This window comes from Mobula hypostoma, chromosome 23, assembly GCF_963921235.1.
Source record: "Mobula hypostoma chromosome 23, sMobHyp1.1, whole genome shotgun sequence".
NCBI lineage: Eukaryota > Metazoa > Chordata > Chondrichthyes > Myliobatiformes > Myliobatidae > Mobula > Mobula hypostoma.
In genome coordinates, this window is record NC_086119.1 from 8,220,687 (window position 1) to 8,240,883 (window position 20,197).

At 40.0% G+C, this 20,197-nt stretch overlaps 2 protein-coding genes across 2 annotated transcripts in view; both read right to left on the reverse strand.

The window, feature by feature from the left end:
* LOC134336733 (inactive serine/threonine-protein kinase TEX14-like) overlaps positions 1 to 7,799 on the reverse strand; it is a 29,216-nt gene extending 21,417 nt beyond the window's left edge. Inside the window, exons 1-3 of the mRNA XM_063031144.1 lie at positions 7,581 to 7,799; positions 7,032 to 7,144; positions 520 to 619 (exon numbers count right to left, since the gene is read on the reverse strand). Of these exons, the coding sequence (XP_062887214.1) occupies positions 520 to 619; positions 7,032 to 7,144; positions 7,581 to 7,791 (424 nt within the window). The 5' untranslated portion in view covers positions 7,792 to 7,799. The remainder of the gene's footprint in view (positions 1 to 519; positions 620 to 7,031; positions 7,145 to 7,580) is intronic.
* Positions 7,800 to 8,167: 368 nt separating this feature from the next.
* LOC134336990 (inactive serine/threonine-protein kinase TEX14-like) overlaps positions 8,168 to 20,197 on the reverse strand; it is an 89,703-nt gene continuing 77,673 nt past the window's right edge. Inside the window, exons 15-17 of the mRNA XM_063031732.1 lie at positions 17,928 to 19,120; positions 17,662 to 17,771; positions 8,168 to 8,345 (exon numbers count right to left, since the gene is read on the reverse strand). Of these exons, the coding sequence (XP_062887802.1) occupies positions 8,168 to 8,345; positions 17,662 to 17,771; positions 17,928 to 19,120 (1,481 nt within the window). The remainder of the gene's footprint in view (positions 8,346 to 17,661; positions 17,772 to 17,927; positions 19,121 to 20,197) is intronic.

Genomic DNA, 20,197 nt, shown 5'->3' on the forward strand with positions numbered 1-20,197 from the left:
CAGATTGTTGGGAGGCCAACACCAAATAAGGATAGTTATAAGTGCAAGATACTACCAGTGCTCAAATAATCAAAGCCTTACAAATACAAACAAGCCTCACATTTTTGCTGAGGTATTGGAGGGTGGCTGGTGACTGAGGAACCCACAACAGGATCAAGTGACTCCCTCCCAATCCACTATACCACTGGATCCTTGTGGGGTTCAAATGTCTATCCCAAATCATGGAAAAAACAATGCACTAGGGAGTAAACCTTGTGGGGGGTGGGGGGGAATCCATAATAACTATCACCTATGGGATTGTACTCATTACAAAATACAAACATGTTAAATGGTTTCTGGTAAGGTAATCAGATCATTTAGCAGATTACAATGGACTGGTTCTTTTTTGAGTACACACAGCCACACGTTTAATTGGTGGTTTGTTCATTTTTTATGAATTAAGACTGGGATGGTTGTTTCTCCAAATGATGATTGCAATGTGTGACTGAACTTTAGGTTATTGCTGATGCTAATACTTACCAACAACATCAATATCTGAACCACTTGAGCTTCTCAAAGAGACTGTGTTCTTCTGACAAACTTCTCTGTTAATTTCAAACTCCTCTTCAGAATCTGCAGACTAGAAAACAAATTACATATACTATTTATTTTTAAATACAGATCTTACTTGTCTTCTTTAAAATCTGTAACTTAAGTTTTCTCATTGTCAAGCCAAGTGAGAGTGAAAAGTTGAAATACTCCTCCCATCTATTAATGTTCTTCAGAACACCATCTTTATTTGTTTTGCAGCTAAGTAGCATCTGCTTTTCACAAAATGAAGTCTGGGATTTGTTTCTAAACAAGAAATTTTAGTGACAGGCCAAGACTGAGTATATTACAGAAAAGTAGGTAACTCAAGGAGTGATCACTTGATGTTTAAGCATCCACGCAGTATAGGAGGAAGAATGATGCAGTGTAAAAGACTAGAAGTTGAAAATACACTGTTTCAGTTGACTCCTTTCAAACATTCCTTCACTGGTCCTCCACAAGTTGTATCCCCAGCCCTCTGTTCTACTCCCTATACATTCATAACTCCATCTGCAAGTTTGCAGATGACACCAAGTGGTCAGTATCTCAAATAATGATGAATCAGAGTGCAGGAAGAAGACAGAGTCCTTAGTAATATGGTGTCAAGCCAACAACCTTTCCCTCAATGTCAGCGAAACAAAAGAGCCAGTCATTGACTTTAGAAAGAGGGCATTGCACTTTCCTCTGTCTTCATTATTAGGTCTGGTCAATTCATTATAGGAAGGATGCTACCTGAATTACAGGACATCTTATAAAGATAGGTTGAGTGAGCTAGGGCTTTTCTCTTTGGAGCGAAAGATGATGAGAGGTGACTTGACAGGTGATTACATGATGATTAGAGGCATAGATTGAGTGGACAGCCAGTGCTTTTTGCCCCAGGCCTGAAATGGCAAATAAGAGAGAGCATAATTTTAAGGTGGATGGAGGAAAATATGGGGTGTGTCAAAGGTAGCTATTCTACACAGAGAGTGGTAAGTGCATGCAACTTAATGCAATGGGTGATGATGGAGACATTTAAGAGACTCTTAGGCACATAGATGAAAGAAAAATGGAGGGGTATATGGAGGGAAAGGTTAGATTAATTTTGAAGTAGGTTAAGAGGCTGGCACAACATTGTGGGCTGAAGGGCCTGTACCATGCTGTACTGTTCTACTGTTCTATGGTGCTGAAGTTGAGAGTTGAGATCTTCAAGCTCTGGGAGTGAATATCACCAACAGCCTATTCTGGTCCAATCATGCTGCAGTCAATAAAACTCACCAATGTCTCTCCTTCCTCAGGAGGATACAGAAATTTGGCATGTCCCTATCAACGTAACCAATTTTTATTAATGCACCATAGAAAACATCCTATTTGGATGTATCACAGCTTGGTATGGTAAATGATCTAACCCATGACCACAAGAATCTGCAGAACATAGCTCAGCTCACAGAAACCAGCCTCCCCTCCATAGACTCCGCTCATGCTTCTCACTGCCTCGGTAAAGTAGCTAGCATAATTAAAGACCCTACCCATCCTAGACATTCCTTCTTCACCTCTTTCCCACCGGGAAAGAGATACAAAAGCCTGAATGCACATCCTACCAGGCTCAAGGACAGCTTCTACTTCACTGTTAATGGCTAATGAATAATTCCCTAGTATAAGATGGACTTTTGACCTCACAATCTACCTTATGATCTTGCACCAGTGCACTTTTTTCTGTAGCTATTACACTTTATTCTGCATTGTTACCGTTTCACCTGTACTACCTCAGTAATTGTGTAATGATCTGATCTGTATGAACAGTATGTAAAGCAAGCTTTCCTCTGTACGTGACAGTAATAAACCAATTTCAATTCCTCTGCACAGTATAGCACTGTTTTCTGTTCAAGTTTATACCTAGTTAATTCCTTTTGAAAGATAATGTTAATTCTGCTTCCAATGCTTTTCCCAAATTACCTTGAGTTACAGGGAGAGGTTGAATAGGTTAGGACTTTTCCCCCCCTAGAGTATAGGAGAATGAGGGGAGACTTGACAGAAATATACAAAATTATGACAGATACAGATGGGATAAATGCATATAGGCTTTTTCACTGAGGTTGGATGAGACTAGAATTAGAGGTCATAGGTTAAGGGTGTAAGGTGAAATATTTAATGGAAACCTGAGGGGGAACTTATTCAATTAGAGGGTGGTACGAGTGTGGAATGAGGTTCCAATGGAAGTGGTGGATGCAGTTTGACTACTATATTTAAGAAGAGTTTGGACATGTACATGGATGGGCAGGGTATAGAGGGTCACGTCCAGGTGTGGGTTGATGGGACTCGTCAGAATGGCAGTTCACCCTGGAATAGATGGGCCAAAGGGCCTGTTCCTGTCCTGTAGTGCTCTATGACTCTATAATAACTTGATGCGTGATTATTTTGCAAATACTATGCCTCTGTCCTGATCATCAATACATTTGCCAGTGAAAATTTTCATCTTATTATGGAAACAAAATCCCTCCCTATTTAGAATACCCATCAACTTCCCCCATCTTTCACTCCCAGATGCTCCAGTATAAATGCTGGAGATGCTCAGCGATTACCCACAATCAGTGGTGTGAGGAAAAGTTAATGGCTTTGGCTGGTGACTTTTCATAAAAAATGGAAGTGGCTACATAAATAACAAATTCAAAGGAAGTGAAAACTCTGATTTAACTGCAGTTCCTCAATCCAGATTTCAAAATGATGACAATGAAGGAAAAAAAAACATACAGTAAGTGAAATAACCTACTTGATGATTAGGAAGAATAAAGACATTTAGGGACACTTATCTCAGTAAAAACAGGGAAGTACAGTGAATAACAACTGGAATTCTGCAGACGCTGGAAATTCAAGCAACACACATCAAAGTTGCTGGTGAGCGCAGCAGGCCAGGCAGCATCTCTAGGAAGAGGTACAGTCGATGTTTCAGGCCGAGACCCTTTGTCAGGACTAACTGAAGGAAGAGTTAGTAAGAGATTTGAAAGTGGGGGGGGGGGAGAGATCCAAAATGATAGGAGAAGACAGGAGGGGGAGGGATGGAGCCAAGAGCTGGACAGGTGATTGGCAAAGGGGATATGAGAGGATCATGGGACAGGAGGCCTGGGGAGAAAGACGGGGGGGGGGGGAACCCAGAGGATGGGCAAGGGATATAGTAGGAGGGACAGAGGGAGAAAAAGGAGAGTGAGAGAAAGAATGTGTGTAAAAAAATAAATAACGGATGGGGTACGAGGGGGAGGTGGGGCATTAGCGGAAGTTAGAGAAGTCAATGTTCATGCCATCAGGTTGGAGGCTACCCAGACGGAATATAAGGTGTTGTTCCTCCAACCTGAGTGTGGCTTCATCTTTACAGTAGAGGAGGCCGTGGATAGACATGTCAGAATGGGAATGGGATGTGGAATTAAAATGTGTGCCACTGGGAGATCCTGCTTTCTCTGGCGGACAGAGCGTAGGTGTTCAGAAAAGCGGTCTCCCAGTCTGCGTCGGGTCTTGCCAATATATAGAAGGCCACATTGGGAGCACCGGACGCAGTATATCACCCCAGCCGACTCACAGGTGATGTGTCGCCTCACCTGGAAGGACTGTCTGGGGCCCTGAATGGTGGTAAGGGAGGAAGTGTAAGGGCATGTGTAGGACTTGTTCCGCTTACAAGGGTAAGTGCCAGGAGGGAGATCAGTGGGGAGGGATGGGGGGGACGAATGGACAAGGGAGTCGCGTAGGGAGTGATCCCTGCGGAAAGCGGAGGGGGCGGGAGGGAAAGATGTGCTTAGTGGTGGGATCCCGTTGGAGGTGGCTGTACAGTGTACCAGTGAATTCTGCTTAATTGGGCCATCGGTTAAATAGGGCAGCCGCTCATTTGGGACAACTCTTACAGAATAAAAACAAATTTAGAAAATCAGCGGGATTCCCTTCGTTTGTTTGGGACACTATGCCGCTTAGCTGGACAGGACACTGTTGCTGAACATTTTCTAACTAACATCAGCATCAGCCACGTGCAGGTCATGTGGTTGTTTAAAGACACTACACTATGCTTAGACCAAACAATTTTTAAATAGCATGTTTGTGTTCAAAAAGCAGTGATTTTTGTCACTGGTAGTTGGTGAGTAATAAATGGTAAGACAATTCAGAACAGTTCTGCTCACTGCGGTTTCAAGCATTCAGGCTTGGAAAAGCTAAAAATGGCTGGGAGTAAAAATGAAACAATTTTACTACTTCAACAAGTTAGGACCTATGAAGAATTTGAAGATACTGTATCAAAAATCATCTTGACTATTACAATGATCATGAAGTTTTGGAGGATGCAATTGTCAACAGCACTATTTGAAGGTAGGTATCTGCGCTGATTGTGTTCATTTATGATCAATCAAAAGAATACATCAGCGTACACTGAATGAATTCCTCTGTCGATAACTATTAGGAATTAATACAGAGTTTCACAGTACCCCAGGAGTTTGACTATTGTTCTAATTCATTCTGTATTTCATTTAACTACATAATTTGTTATTCAAATAAACTATAGTTTGTCTTTTTTATATACCCTTTGTAAGTATTTCCATGAAATTTAGGTAATTGGGCAACCACTTAATTGGGCCAAAATGCACAGGTCCTGATTAACCAGAATCCACTGTATTTACATTTTACCTCTTTGGCAAGTTGATTCTCAGTAAGGTCTTCATTAGTTGAAGTTTCTGAATAAAGAGAGAGCAGTTCAGAATTGGGAGTGAAAAACTCATCTGATTTATTGAAAGATGAATCTGATGGAGAAAAATACTGAACATTTTCCTGGAAAAAGAATACGTTAAATTCAGACAAATATTGACCAATATTTGCAGCTAAGAATGAAGAAACGTTGTTGCATGAAAATTTATTCTGAACATATAAGAAGTGAATCAGTACACATACTAATGATCAAAAGTTTATCTACTATGTGGGTGAACTATGCCAACCAGAGAGCCAGATTTAAAGCTGATCTCCACTACTGGAGGGTAGGTGTACTTCACAGGCAACTAAAAATTAGCTTAATTATAATCTATTGACTCATGATTAATTTGTAGATATGTAGGAGTCTGATTGTAGCCCTGGATTTGTGTCCTTAATTTAAAAGGAGCAAAGGGCACTGAACGCTTGCTAAAACACAAAGCAGAGAGGCGATGCTGGGTCTGTGTACCTCCCTCAAGAGGTGCTGTTACTGATGGAAGGACAGTGATCTACATCTGGGAAAATCTGGCTGATAGTGATCGTTCTTCTATTAGATGCTAAGGACTATTCACATTCAACTAACTAGTAGTAAACAACTGACAGGGATAAACACAGCTTCTTTTGAGGAAGTGAAACTCAAAAGAAATAGTTGATTAAAATTATCAAAAAAATACAAAGTTCTCCCATTGCAGCCCTTGGTGCACTGCCCTACTCATTCACACACTTGCTTCCTCAGTCTTTAAAATTACCAACAAATTATGGTACTAATCAACAATTTCTTTTGGAGAGGGACAAATGGAGAGGAAATCATGGAGGGAGCAAACCCTACGGAAAACAGAGAGTGGGGGAAGGTGGAGGCAAATTTGTTGAAATTGATGAGCTCAGTATGGGTGCATGAAGCAGCACCAATGCAGTTGTCAATGTAGCACAAGTAGTGGGAGCATTACAAGATAAGGCTTGGAACGTGGACTTTTCTACGTAGCCAACGAAAAGGCAGCCATAGCTGAGGACCATGTGGGTGCCCATGGCTACTCCTTGAGTCTGGAGAGGAGCTGGAAGAGAAATTGTTGAGGTTGAAGACCGGTTCTACAGATGGAGGAGGGGAACAGGTTGGTCTTTTGTTGAGTAAGAAGTGGGGAGTATTAACGGCTTCTTGATGGAGGATAGAAGTGTATAAGGAATAGACATCCTTGGTGAAAATGAGGCAGTCAGGGCCAGGGAACTGAAAGTTGGCAACATTAAGCTGCCTTCCTGCTTCAGAGCGACACTCAGTGGCCAGGTCTAAAATTGTTTACAGCTCATTTGTGATTCCCAGTAACAGATGTTATGACCAAAAAGAAATCCCTAAAATCGCACCATCAATAGCTTTACACTGTACCTTGGAAACAGATTTTATTACATAGTCTGCCTGTGAAGATCTTAAATATATTTTGAAATAGAATGTCATACTTCATAAATACATTCAATAAATCCTCTGCTTTGCTTACAGTAAATTGGAAGTTTTTTTTAGTAAAATAAGAATAACATTTTACTAAGTAAAATACAATGCATGTTTTGGTGTAAATTACTATTGTCACTGTCTATTTCCTTATAGCTTATAAGACTACAGCTGTTCACAGAATATTCTGAAAATACTGATTAATGTGACATATACAGTAAACCATGATTTAGAATAACTAGATGGTATTTCTCTGACCTTAAAGTAGTTATGAAAAAACCTTAGAATTGAGGTGAAGTGATTCCATAAGAATGCCTAGAACCTTACGCACCTTTTGAGCTCCATTTTGTTTTCTTCCTGTGGTGAATGTTTTGTCCATGTTTGCTATCTCTCTCTCTTCTTCACTACTTCCTGATTGATAGCTATCAAAAGATACTCTCTGTCCTGTAATACAATTTTAATTCAAGTGAAAAGCTCTAAGCATTCCTCGTCTTTTGGCTAGTTACTTTCTATTTTCATTTTCCCCCAATTTCATTCAGCACCAGTAAAATAATAAACAAAAAGTCATATCACAGTATTTTTCTCAGCTCCAGTTATACCTCCACTGTACGCTTTATAAATATTAATTAACATAATGATTTCACATACATTAGTTTGGTAGATACACATAATAAAAACTGAAGTTTGGAGCAAAGTATCACAAGTTTAACAAACTCATCTTTAATCAACTCAGCAAGTTCCTTCCAACACACCACACTGGAATTCAGCAACAAAACAGCCATCATCTATCAATACAAAACCATGCATTTAGAACAAGTAAAGCTCAATATCAACGTGATTTCTTTAAAAAAAACTGATGGGATTCCTCTTTGAACCTCACCTGTAACACTTTGCAAAGATTTCTCCATTTCTAAGCTATTGTCACTCTCAATATGTGCCTTCTCTGGGGTGTAATATGGGTTGTATTTCATCTGTTGGTGATCTATGTGGTCTTCCACACTGTGTACAAGATGTCTGTTGGAGGGGTGAGGTTGTTTCACACTTTGGCGTGGTTGCTTTGCAAATTGACGGAACAACTCCTCTTCATCCATGTGCTCAGTATGTGGGTTACTTTGCTGCTTTGACTCCCCTTGTCCAACTGGCAGGCATCCAGATGTCATCTTTTCAATCATGTCTGTCATGTCATCTAACAAAGATGGTATCAAACCATAAATTCTAAACACAATTATTCTGATATCATTCTGCTACTAAGTTCTTACACTTTCTAATTACAATTGAAAAGAAATCTGTTTTTGAGCTCTTTCTGTGATGAATAAGAACTAATTACCACAGTTATAAAATTTAATATCTAAAGGGAAAAGTAAATGACATGCTAATGGATGGTATGTAATTGCACATGGTTTCATAATACTACTGAAATAGAAAGGACAAGGCTGAATACCATTTCTAATTGCTTTATTGTTAATGTTAGTGATCTAAGTGTATTTCCTTACTTATCCAATTGGTGCTCACAGATGCTTGCTCAGATTTTTCCTTTGTTGTTCTACCACAATTTTGATCCTGAGGTTTCTCCATGTTGGTGAAATGATAGCCCTCAGGGTTCTTTTTCTGTCTCACTTTGACTCCTTCTGCCACAACGTTACAGCTGGACAAATGAAACAAGGTCAAAAGATGAGATTAAAGTAAAGGCATCCGTTAGTCTTGTGAGACCATGGACCTGCGCCTGGAAAGTCTTCACTCTCCAGGGCGCAGGCCTGGGCAAGGTTGTATGGAAGACCAGCAGTTGTCCATGCTGCAAGTCTCCCCTCTCCACGACACCAATGTTGTCCAAGGGAAGGGCATTAGGACCCATACAGCTTGGCATCAGTATCATCACAGAGCAATGTGTGATTAAGTGCCCTGCTCAAGGGCACACCACGTTCCCTCGGCTGGGGCTCGAACTCATGACCTTCAGGTTGCTAGTCCAATGCCTTAACCACTTGGCCATGGGCCCACACAGAAGATCACAAATTAATCTGCAGAAAATTACACATTTTTTCTTTTCCAAATTATTCATTGAATTTGCAACAGAGACATTTTATCTGTTATCAGTCACTGTAGCAAACAAATCACAATGTTTGTCGACATACTTACATTATGTCAACACATCATTGTCTTTTCATTCCCCGACATTCACAGGGAAGTAGAAAACAGGCTTAGTGAGCACTACTCAATTCAATATGATCAAGGCTGATCATCGATCTAAAAACCATATCCCCCCCCCCATCCTATATTGCCTGATGCACTTGCAATTTGAAATTTATCCATCTCCTTCTTAATTTATATAGTAACTTAGTAACAAATGCCCTCTGTGGGAGCAAATTTAACAGGTTCACTGCCTTCTGAGTGTAGATATTTCTCCTCATCTCAGTAATAAATATCTACTCCATATCCTGTAAATGTGGCCCCCTGTTGTAGATACACCAGCCAAGGAAACATCCTCCCCCGATTCAATCTGCCTAGTCTTGTCAGAATTTTGTAAATTTGTTTAGATTCTCTCTCAAATCTTTTAACCTCTGGTAAATAGAACCCCAGTTGACCTCATCTCTCTTGTACAGCAGTCCAGTGAAACTTCTTTGCACTCCTACTATAGGAATGAAAACTTTCCTAGGTAATATGACTAAGCATGTGCATAAAGCTTGTATAATGTCACCAAGTCCCTGCAAGGTAATCTCACCAAGTATTTGAAAGAGCCTTTGCTCAGTACAGTGAGTTATCTTTGCGCTTGTACCAAAACTTTTTGTTATGAAGACCAACATACAACTTGACTATAAAAGAAAACAAAAGTTGCAGAAACTAGAATTCTGATTCTTTCTGTTGTGCCTTTGCTGAGGCACATTTTCTGGTTTAATATTCAATTTAACTTCTTAACTGCATGCTTCACTGACGTTTGCTTTCTGTGACACCAATGTCTGTCAGAAGTGTTGATGTACAATCTTACACAAGCTGTCTTTCTGTTTTTGTTAGTGAATTAGACAATTTCACATTTATCTATGCTGCAGTGTATTTATATTGTACCTGCTAAGGTTTTATTATTCATTCAATCTATCTAAGTTATCAAGACCCACTTCATAATTCATAATTTATTAGAGTCATCAGCAATCTTCAACATATTATATTTTGCTTATCCAAATCACTAAAATATATCAAAATCAGAATCAGGTTTATTATCATTGGCATGTGTCATGAAGTTTGTGAACTTAGCAGCATCAGTTTGATGCAATACATAATATAGAAGGAAAAAATAATAATGAAGTAAATCAATTACAGTATACATATATTGAACAGATTAAAAATTGTGCAAAAAAACAGAATATATATTTTAAAAAATGAAGTAGTGCTCATGGGTTCAATGTCCATTTAAGAATTGGATGGCAGAGGGGAAGAAGCTGTTCCTGAATTGCTGAGTGTGTGCCTTCAGGCTTCTGTACATTTCCAGGATCATTTTGGTAGTGGTATACATTCCACCTCAGGCCAATGTCAATCAGGCTTTAGAGGATCTAAGCAATGGAATCAACATGAACAAAACAGCGCACCCTAATGCCGTCACCATTGTTTGGGGGGATTTTAACCAGGCCAGTCTGAAAAAAATCACTAAGCAATTACCATCAACAGATCACTTGCAATACATGAGGAAACAACACACTAGACCACTGTCACACCACCAAGACTGCCTACCGTGCTATTCCACATCCTCACTTCAGGAAGTCTGATCAGCTGGCTGTACTTCTACTCACTGAGTATTAGACAGAGACAAAAGACTGCAGCACCAGTTGTGAGGACCAAGAAGGTATGGACAAGGGAAACACAGGAGCATTCACAGGACTGCTTTGAATCGGTGGACTGGACTGTATTCAGGCATTCATCTTCGAATCTGGAAGACTATGCCGCAGTTGTTACCAACTTTGTTAAAACCTGTGGATGAGTGTGTGCCTACAAAGGCTTACTGTACATTCCCAAACCAAAAGCTGTGGATGAGCTGGGAGATACATTGTCTGCTGAAGGTTAGATCTGTGGCATTTAAGTCTGGTGACCCAGGTCTGTACCAGAACACCAGGTATGATTTGCGGAGGACTATTTCAAGGGTGAAGAGACAATTTCCAATGAGGTTGGAGGCGACATCGGATGTACAACTTTAGCAGGGTTTACCAGACATTATTTCCTAAAAAACGAAACCCAATAGTATGAATGGCAGTGATGCTTCACTACCAGATGAACTCAACACCTTCTATGCCCACTTTGAAAGGGAAAATATAACTACAGCTGTGAAGATCCCTGCTGCACCTGATGACCCTGTGATCTCTGTCTCAGAGGTCGATGTTGGGCTGTCTTTAAAGAGGGTGAACCCTTGCAAGGTGGAAGGTCCCAATGGAGTTTGGTAAGGCTCTGAAAACCTGTGCCAACCAACTGGCGGGAGTATTCAAGAATATCTCCAACCTCTCACTGCTATGGGTGGAAGTTCCCACTTGCTTCAAAAAGGCAACAATTATACCAGTGACTAAGAAGAATAATGTAAGCTGCCTTAATGAATTTCGCCTGGTAGCACTCACATCTACAACGAAAAAATGCTTTGAGAGGTTGGTCATGACTAGACTGAACTCCTGCCTCAGCAAGGACCTGGACATATTGCAATTTATCTATCGCCACAATAGGTCAATGACCGACACAATTTCAATGGCTCTTCACATGGCCTTAGATCACCTAGACAATACAAACACTGATGTCAGGATGCTGTTCATCGACTATAGCTCAGCATTTAATACCATCATTCCCACAATCCTGATTGAGAAGTTACAGAACCTGGACTTCTGTACCTCCCTCTGCAATTGGATCCTCAACTTCCTAACCAGAAGACCACAACCTGTGTGGATTGGTGATACCATCTCTTCGCTGACGATCAACACTGGTGCACCTCAGGGGTGTGTGCTTAACCCACTGCTCTCCTCTCTCTATACCCATGATTGTGTGGCTAGGTGTAGCTCAAATACCATCTATAAATTTGCTGATAATACAACCAATGTTGGTAGAATCTTAGATGGAGATGAGGGGGGCGTACAGGAGTGAGATATGCCAACTAGTGGAGTGATGTCGCAGCAACAACTTACTGATTGCTGATTGTGGACTTCAGGAAGGGTAAGATGAAGGAACACATACCAATCCTCATAGAGGGATCCAAAGTGGAGAGAGTGAGCAGTTTCAAGTTCCTGGGGTCAAGATCTCTGAGGACCTAACCTGGTCCCAACATTATCAATGCAGTTATGAAGTAGGCAAAACAGCTGCTATATATACTTCATTAGCAGTTTGAAGAGATTTGGTGTGTCAACAAGTACACTCAAAAACCTCTATAGATGTACCGTGGAGAGCATTCTGACAGGCTGCATCACTGTCTGGTACGGAGGGCTGATGCATAGGACCGAAAAAAGCTGCGGAGGGTTGTAAATTTAGTCGGCTCCATCTTGGGTACTAGTCTACAAAGCACCCAGGACATCTTCAAGGAGCGATGTCTCAGAAAGGTAGTGCCCATTATTAAGGACCTCCAGCATCTAGGGCATGCCCTTTTCTCACTGTTACCATCAGGTAGGCTATACTATGAATAGCTGAGGCGCTCACTGGTTACCATATGTCACATTGGAAAAGATACATTTATTCTTATTCTGTTTCCTGTCTGTGAATCAGTTATCAATACATTAACCCTAATGCTCTAACTTTACACAGTAACCTTTTAAATGAGACTTTATCCAGTGACCTTCTTATGATCAAAGTACAATACATCCACTAGTTATCCCTTATCTACATAGAATCCATGTGGGTAAAGAAACTGCAAGGGTAGAAAGATCCTGATGGCAGTTACATATAGGTCTCTGAACAGTTGCCAGGGTGTGGGATACAATTTACAATAGGAGATAGAAAAGGCATGTAAAAAGGGCAATGTTACAGTAGTCATAAGGGATTTCAATACACAGGTAGATTGGGAAAATTAGGTTGATGTTGGATCCCAAGAGAGGGAATTTGAAAACGCCTATGAGATGTTTTTACAAGAGCAGCTTGTGGTTGAGCCCACTAGGGGAAAAGCAATTCTGGATTGGCTGTTATATAATGAACCAGATTTGATTAGGAAGCTTAAGGTAAAGGAACCCTTTGGGATGCAGTGATCATAATATGATGGAATACACCCTGCAGTTTGAGAGGGAGAAGATAAAGTCAGGTGTATCAGTATTACAGTGGAGAAAAGGGAATTAAAGAAGCATGAAAGAGGAGCTGGCCAAAGTTGCGTAGATGGGGACACTAGCAGGGATGTTGGCATAAAAGCAATGACTGGAGTTTCTGGGGACAATTCAGAAGGCACAGGATGGATACAAGCTAAAGATAAATCAGGATTCTAAAAGGGAACCATGGCTAACAAGGGAAGTCAAAGGCAGCATAAAAACAAAAGAGGGGGCATATAACACAGCTAAAAACAGTAGAAAGTTAGAGGATTAGGGAGCTTTTAAAAACCAACAGAAGGCAACTAAAAAAAAGCCATAAGAAGAGAAAAGATAAAATATGAAGATAATAATATAAAAGATATCAAACAATATTTTAAAAATACCAAAAGGATTTTCAGATATATAAAGAGTAAAAGGGTGGCTATTGGACCATTGGAAACTTATGCTGCAGAGGTAGTAAGGGGGATGAAGAAATGGCAGATGACCTTGTTAAGTATTTTGCATCAGTCTTCATTGTGGAAGACAGTAGCAGTTCACTAGAAATTCGAGTGTGTCAGAGCAGAAGTAAGTGTAGTTGTTATTACTAAGAAGGTGGTGAAGAAGCTGAAAGGTCTGAAGGCAGATAAGTCACTTGGTCCAGATAGGCTACATCCTAGGGTTATGAACAAGATAACTGAACAGAATATGGAGGCATTAGTAATGATCTTTCAAGAGTCACTAGATTCTGGAATGGTTCTGGAGAACTGAAAAACTGCAAATGTCACTCCACTCTTTAAGAAGGGAGGCAGAAGAAAGGAAATTATAGGCCAATTAGCCTAACTTCAGTGGTTGGGAAGATGCTGGAAGTCCATTATTAAGGATGAAGTTTCAGGGTACTTGGAGGAACATGATAAAGTAGGCCAAAGTCAGCATGGTTTCCTGAAGGGGACAGATGAAATTCTTTCAGGAAATAGCAAATAGGATAGAGAAAGTAAAGGAATGGATGTTGTTTATTTGGAATTTCAAATGATCTTTAACAAGGTGCTGCACATGAGGCTAATAAGAGCTCATGGTATTACAGGAAAGATACTAGCATGGATAGAAGATTGGCTGTGGCAGGATGCAAAGACTGGGAATAAATGGGGCCTTTTCTGGATGGCTGCTGGCGTTCTGCAGAGGTCGTTGTGAGACCGCTTTTTTTCCACATTATCTCAATGACGGAATTAATGGCTTAGTGGTCAAGTCTGTGGACGATATGAAGATAGGTGAAAAGGCAGGTAGTGTTGAGGAAGCAGGGAGTCTGCATGAGTTAAAACAGATTAGAAGAATGGACAAAGAAGTGGCAGATGGAATATAGTATATGGAAGTCCTCACACAGGTTCCCTAAAGGTTAACTTGCAGGTTGAATTAGTAATCATCATCATCATCAGGTGCCGTGCCCAGTTTGAGCTTTGACTGCCATGGCCCACACACTCCTGTTTTGGGTCAAGTGGATCAGTTCATTGGTATTCATTTCCAGTTCTCTGGCTGCTGTCTCCAGCATCATTTGCCTTTTTCTTCCTCTTGCTTTCTTCCCTTCAATCTTTTCCATAATTACCGTGCATTCTAACTCCTCTTTCCTAATCACATGTCCAATGAAGTTACGTTGCCTTTTCATGATCTCATACATTATTTCTCTTTTTGTGTTTGCTCTGTTCATGACATCCTCGTTAGATATTCGTTTCATCCATGATATTCTTTGCATCCTCCTCAAAAACCACATCTCTGCTGCTACAATTCGTTTCCTCGTGTTACTAGACATTGTCCAACATTCTGAGCCATATAACATAACTGGATAAACGTAACATTTCAGTACTCTGAGGTGGGTTGTCATAAGTGATAAGTTGGGTTAGTGGTAAGGATGCCAAATGCAACTTTAGCATTCATATTGTCAGGACTAGAATACATCTCAGCAAAGTTGTAATGTTGAAGCTTTATAAGGCATTGTTCAGACCACACTTGGGAGTATTGTGAGCAGCTTAGGGTCACTTATCTAAGAAAGAATGTGCTGGAATTGGAGAAGGTTCAGTGGAGGTTTATGAGAATGATTCCAGGAATGAAAGGGTTAATACATGAGGAGCATTTGATGGTTCCGGGCCTGTACTTGCTGGAGTTTAGATGAATGAAGGAAGATCACATTGACACCTATTGAATATTAAAAGGCATAGAAAGAGTTGATATGGAGATATTTCCTTTAGTGGGGTAGTCCAGGACCAGAGGGCACAGTTTTAGAATAGAGGGACAACATTTGGAATAGAGATGAGGAGGAATTTCTTTTAGCCAGATGGTAGTGAATCTGTGGAATTCATTGCCACTGATGGCTGTGGAGGTTTAGTAAATGGGCATATTTAAAGCTAAGCTTTAAATTGGTTCTTGATTTGTAAGGGTGTCAAAGGTTACAGGGAGAAGGCAGGAGAATAGGATTAAAAGGGATAATAAATCAGCCATGATGGAAGGATGGAGCAGATATAGTTGGCTGAATGATCTAATTCTGCACCTGTCATATGCTCTCCCAGTTACATCTTCAAAAAACTCCTCACAGTTTACATGGGATTTCCAGTTCATAAATTGTTGACTTTGACCAGTCCTGTTTGCATTTTTTAATTGTGCTGTTATCTCGCCCTTTACAACAGCCTCTAGCATTTTCCCCACTACTTGGTGTTAGGCTAGTTCACAGCTTCTTGTTTCTCTCTCCCTCCTTATTTTAAATAGAGGGGTTATATATGCCACATTTTAAGATACATTCAGTGGCCACAGGAGATACCTCAAAAAGTGACCATTGAGTGCTCTTCTGTACGTTTGTGGTTTTCTGCTGCTATAGCCCATCCGCTTCAAGGTGTGGCATGTTGTACGTTCAGAGATGCTTTTCTGCACGCCACTGTTGTAAAAGGTGGTTACTTGAGCTACTGTCACCTTCCTGTCAGCTTGAATCAGTCTGGCCATTCCCTTCAGACCTCTCTCATTAACAAGGTATTTCACCCACAAAACTGCCGCTCATGATATGTTTTTGTTTCTGGCATGAAAATCCCAGGAGATCAGCAGTTTCTGAGATACTCAAATCACTGCATGTGGCACCAAGAATCATTCCATGGTCAAAATCACTTAGATCACATTTCTTCCCCATTCTGATATTTGGTCTGAAAAACTGAACCTCTTGACCATGTCTGCATTCTTTTATGCATTGAGTTGCTGCCACTTGATTGGCTAATTAGATATTTGTATTAACGAGCAAGTATGCCTAATAAAGTGGCCACTGGTTGTATATCCTATTTGAAATGTAGAGAATGTTGAAATTATGTACAAGTTTTATTGTCCTTGTTGGGGCTAATGTATCAATAAGAACACTCTACTTAAACTCCACTTATGTTGATCATATGCTTTCTGTTCACTTTTTAATTATTCAGTCTTGTGAAGCAGCTGGTGCAACATGCAAGCACTGTTGGCAGCATCTGGTGTAGTATTCAATCATTCTTAAAGACTTGAGCTTTGCCACAGTTTCTGGTCCCTTCTCCTTCACAATGGCTTCAACCTTATCACCAAAAACTCAGGTTGACTGAACGTCTATAACTCTACGTTCTCAGTATTATTTATTGACTCTTTTTTTGTATTTGCACAGTGTGTCTTCTTTTGCACACTGGTTGCTTATTGGTCTTCATGTGTAGTGTTTCATTGATTCTACTGCGAACGCCCACAAGAAAATTAATCTCAAGATACAGTACTTTGATAATAAATTTACTTTGAACTTTGAAAGGTGCATTTATGTTGTTCCATCAGTGGTGACGTGACAGGTTTTTTACTCAAAGTTTAATGGTAGGAGTACCACACACTGTGACCTTTCCAGAGGAAGCTGCACCAAGCACCAGTGAAATATTCAGTAGATACTTTTGACTCCTTAGAATATTATTCTGTAGCATTTGGTTGTAGTCTGCTGCTTGCACTAGGATGCCAGCAATCTCTGGTCAGAACAAACGTTTGTTTCACTGAAAGATTGCACCATCAATGGAGCAATGCTGGAATCAAATGAGACTTCAGCCCATAATTTTCAGACTCAGGTGTAACAGTATTACCTTCAAGACTGAAACTGAGCAAGTGGGAAGGCGGCACACCAATGATTATACTTCATTAGGAGTTTGAGGAGATTTGGTATGCCACCAAAGACTTTAACAAATTTCTAGATCTGCTACCATTGAGATAATCCTCAAAAGGTGGTGCTTCGAGAAAGCAGCATCCGTCATGAAGGACATTGCCTGGGACACACCCTCTTCTCATTACTACCAAAAGGGAGGAGATACAGGAGCCTGAAGATGTACACTCATTGTTTTAGGAACAGACTTTTGAATGGTCTATGAACTCATAAACACTACCTCACTATTTTTTGCACTAATTATTTATTTTATTTCTTATTGATTCTCATTCAGATCTTAAAATTTTCTTAAATTTTAATGGACTTACTTAGTACTGCTGAATGATGAAGAATTGCTGAATTTCATTGAAGGCCCTTGACCTGTTACTTATTCCACAATGTTTTAGCATTTTGTACTTTTATCGGACAATTGCTGGGATATGCAAATAACATGATTTGCTTTAAAAGAAGTGTTGTGTCACTATTCATTACCTTGTATGTATTACATGCACAACAACATATATTGTTCTCAGTTACCTGCCAAAATTCTACATAAACAGATTTTGCAAATTCACCTTTGAGTAATGCGGATTTTCCTATTGCCTGATAGGTACATGCATTGCTTTCTGGATCCTTGCTGGTCTCCATGTGGTGGGATTCTCATAGATATGCGACCTTTACGTACCTGCAGCAATAAAATGTACCTAATAAATATGATTAATATATCACAACTTACATTCATTTAGTAAACTTTTCTTCTTCTTTCGGAACAGTAAATTTTGTAGACTGTAATAAGAGTTACATGACAATATCTGAACATCAGGGGTTATTGGAAACTTACAGGGATGTTCTCATGCTTGTGAACTTGTGCTAATGCATTCATTTTCTTTTTACATTTCATTGTTGGTTTATCCTTATGACATGGCATAGATTTAACGCTTTTATCATGTGTAAATTTGTAATCAACATGTTCAACATTCTCTTGCTTCCTCAATGAACATATGGTTTGTGTCCCATCAGCAAATGTCTCTGATGTTTTCAGAATATCAGAACTGCAACCTTTTGTTCCTGCTGTCCTTTCATCCTCAGTATGACCAAGAACTTCAAATATTGGTTGGTAATGCCCTGCAGGATTAGCTTCATGGATTTTCTCCACTCCATATATTGGGAGTTGATAGCATGCTGGAGGAGCCACAGCTATGGGGATCATCAGGTGACCTTCATTGCTTGATTTAATCTGTTTATTCCCCTTTGCATTTTGCCTTGGATAATCCACTTCATCATAGCCTAGTAGATTAGTGCAAGAGGTCTTCTCAATTCGATCACTTATCTGATTCTCCTTCTTGGATTTCCGTACTGTGCCAATTTCAGGATTATAATTTCTGATTGTGCGATCGAGAGCACTGAACGCTTGTTGCATGAGATGTTTTGATGTCTGGATGTTGATTTTACAGTTGCTGATCGAGTCCTGGACTGAAATGCTAGTTGCAATATCCTCTTCTTCCATCACACTGCTGTTCAGAGTGTGTTGGCAGACCATACCATGATTTTCTTGGTCACTTTCTAAACCTTCCATTCCTGACCAATCTTGAGACAAAGTTGTAGTCCTATCACTCTGTTCATCTCCTTCATCTGATGTGTATTCTCTGCCTGTTCTCAAAGAAATAATGCTTGCCTCCTCTTCATCAGAGGTAGCAAACATTTCTTCATCTAATGCAAGATCTAGTTCATGTAAATGACCCAGAACATCTGAATAATGTTTTTCAGATGGAGGTTCTGATGACTCAGAGTCATAATGTTGCTCAATCTTCTTCCATGGATTGGAGTCGTCATCAGCTTTATCTTCAATGTAAACACCATGGTGGGCTCTGGACTCTGCTTTACCTTCAAACTGATTATATTGGGTTTTCCAACAATCATATAAAACTGTAATTTGCTGTGATGGTTCACTATTTAAATGCCTGACTTTGTTATCAGCTCCACACTTCTTTGGACTGAAGCTAGTGCGACGACCCAAATTATAATAGGAATATTCTGTAAAATAAACAAAAACAAAATGGAGTGAATGTTTTCCTTTTTCTCCTTCTCTTCAACCTTGCTTTCCTGAAATCTTGCTGCAGTGCCAGTTTGCTCCGGTACTTTTGTGTACGTTCTTATGTATTATGATCTCAATGGATGGGCGCAGAGGGTTAGAATTCACGACTCCCACCAGCCTTCCAGCACAGCCCACTGGATGATGGCTTTCTCAAGCCATGAACCATAGAGCCCATTTCTAAAATGAAGGAGGAAATTGAAATTTCTGTGCTCCCAATCAAAAACATGATGCAATCCACCCACCTTGTCCGCATCATGGCACTCCAATTAGAGACACAAACACTCAAAACACTTCAGAAATAACGCTGGGAAATTCTTCTCCATTGATATACGGTAATTAATCAAGCTTCAGAATGCCTCACTAATATTTATTAGAACTAGTATTAGCAACACTATAACCTACTTTCCATAACTGAAAAAAGATCTCCTCAGTCAAGAACTACCCATTCCCTTTAGAATGTTGTAGTTTTAAGACTTTTTTTTCACTTTATGCTTGCCAAACAATTGATACTAGAACGTACAATCATCACAGCGATATTTGATTCTGCGCTATCACCTAACCAGTTTGTCAACATTGATGTTACCCTAGCCTCTTAATTCCCCTAACCCTATGAAATTTAAATAATCAATCCAATTACAGGTCTTCTCCCTCAGCTAACATGAGATCAACTAACGCACCATACACAAAGTATTCATCATGGGACCTTACAAAACTGTACAAGAGAGCAACTTCGGTCACCATCCTGTAATTTCCTACCCTATACCACACAATAACTAGGGGGGAATAGATTTAAGGTAAGGGGTAGGAGGTTTAGAGAGCATCTCATGGACTTTTCCCATCCAAATGTAGTTGAAATCTGGAACACACTGACTGGAGTCATGATGAAGGCAGATACTCTCACATTTAAGGAGTATCTAAACAACCATTTAAATCACCTAGGTACAGGTGGCTTTGGACCAGGTGTTGATAACTGGAACTATAGACATGAAAGGGCTGAAGGGCCTGCCTCAGTGCTG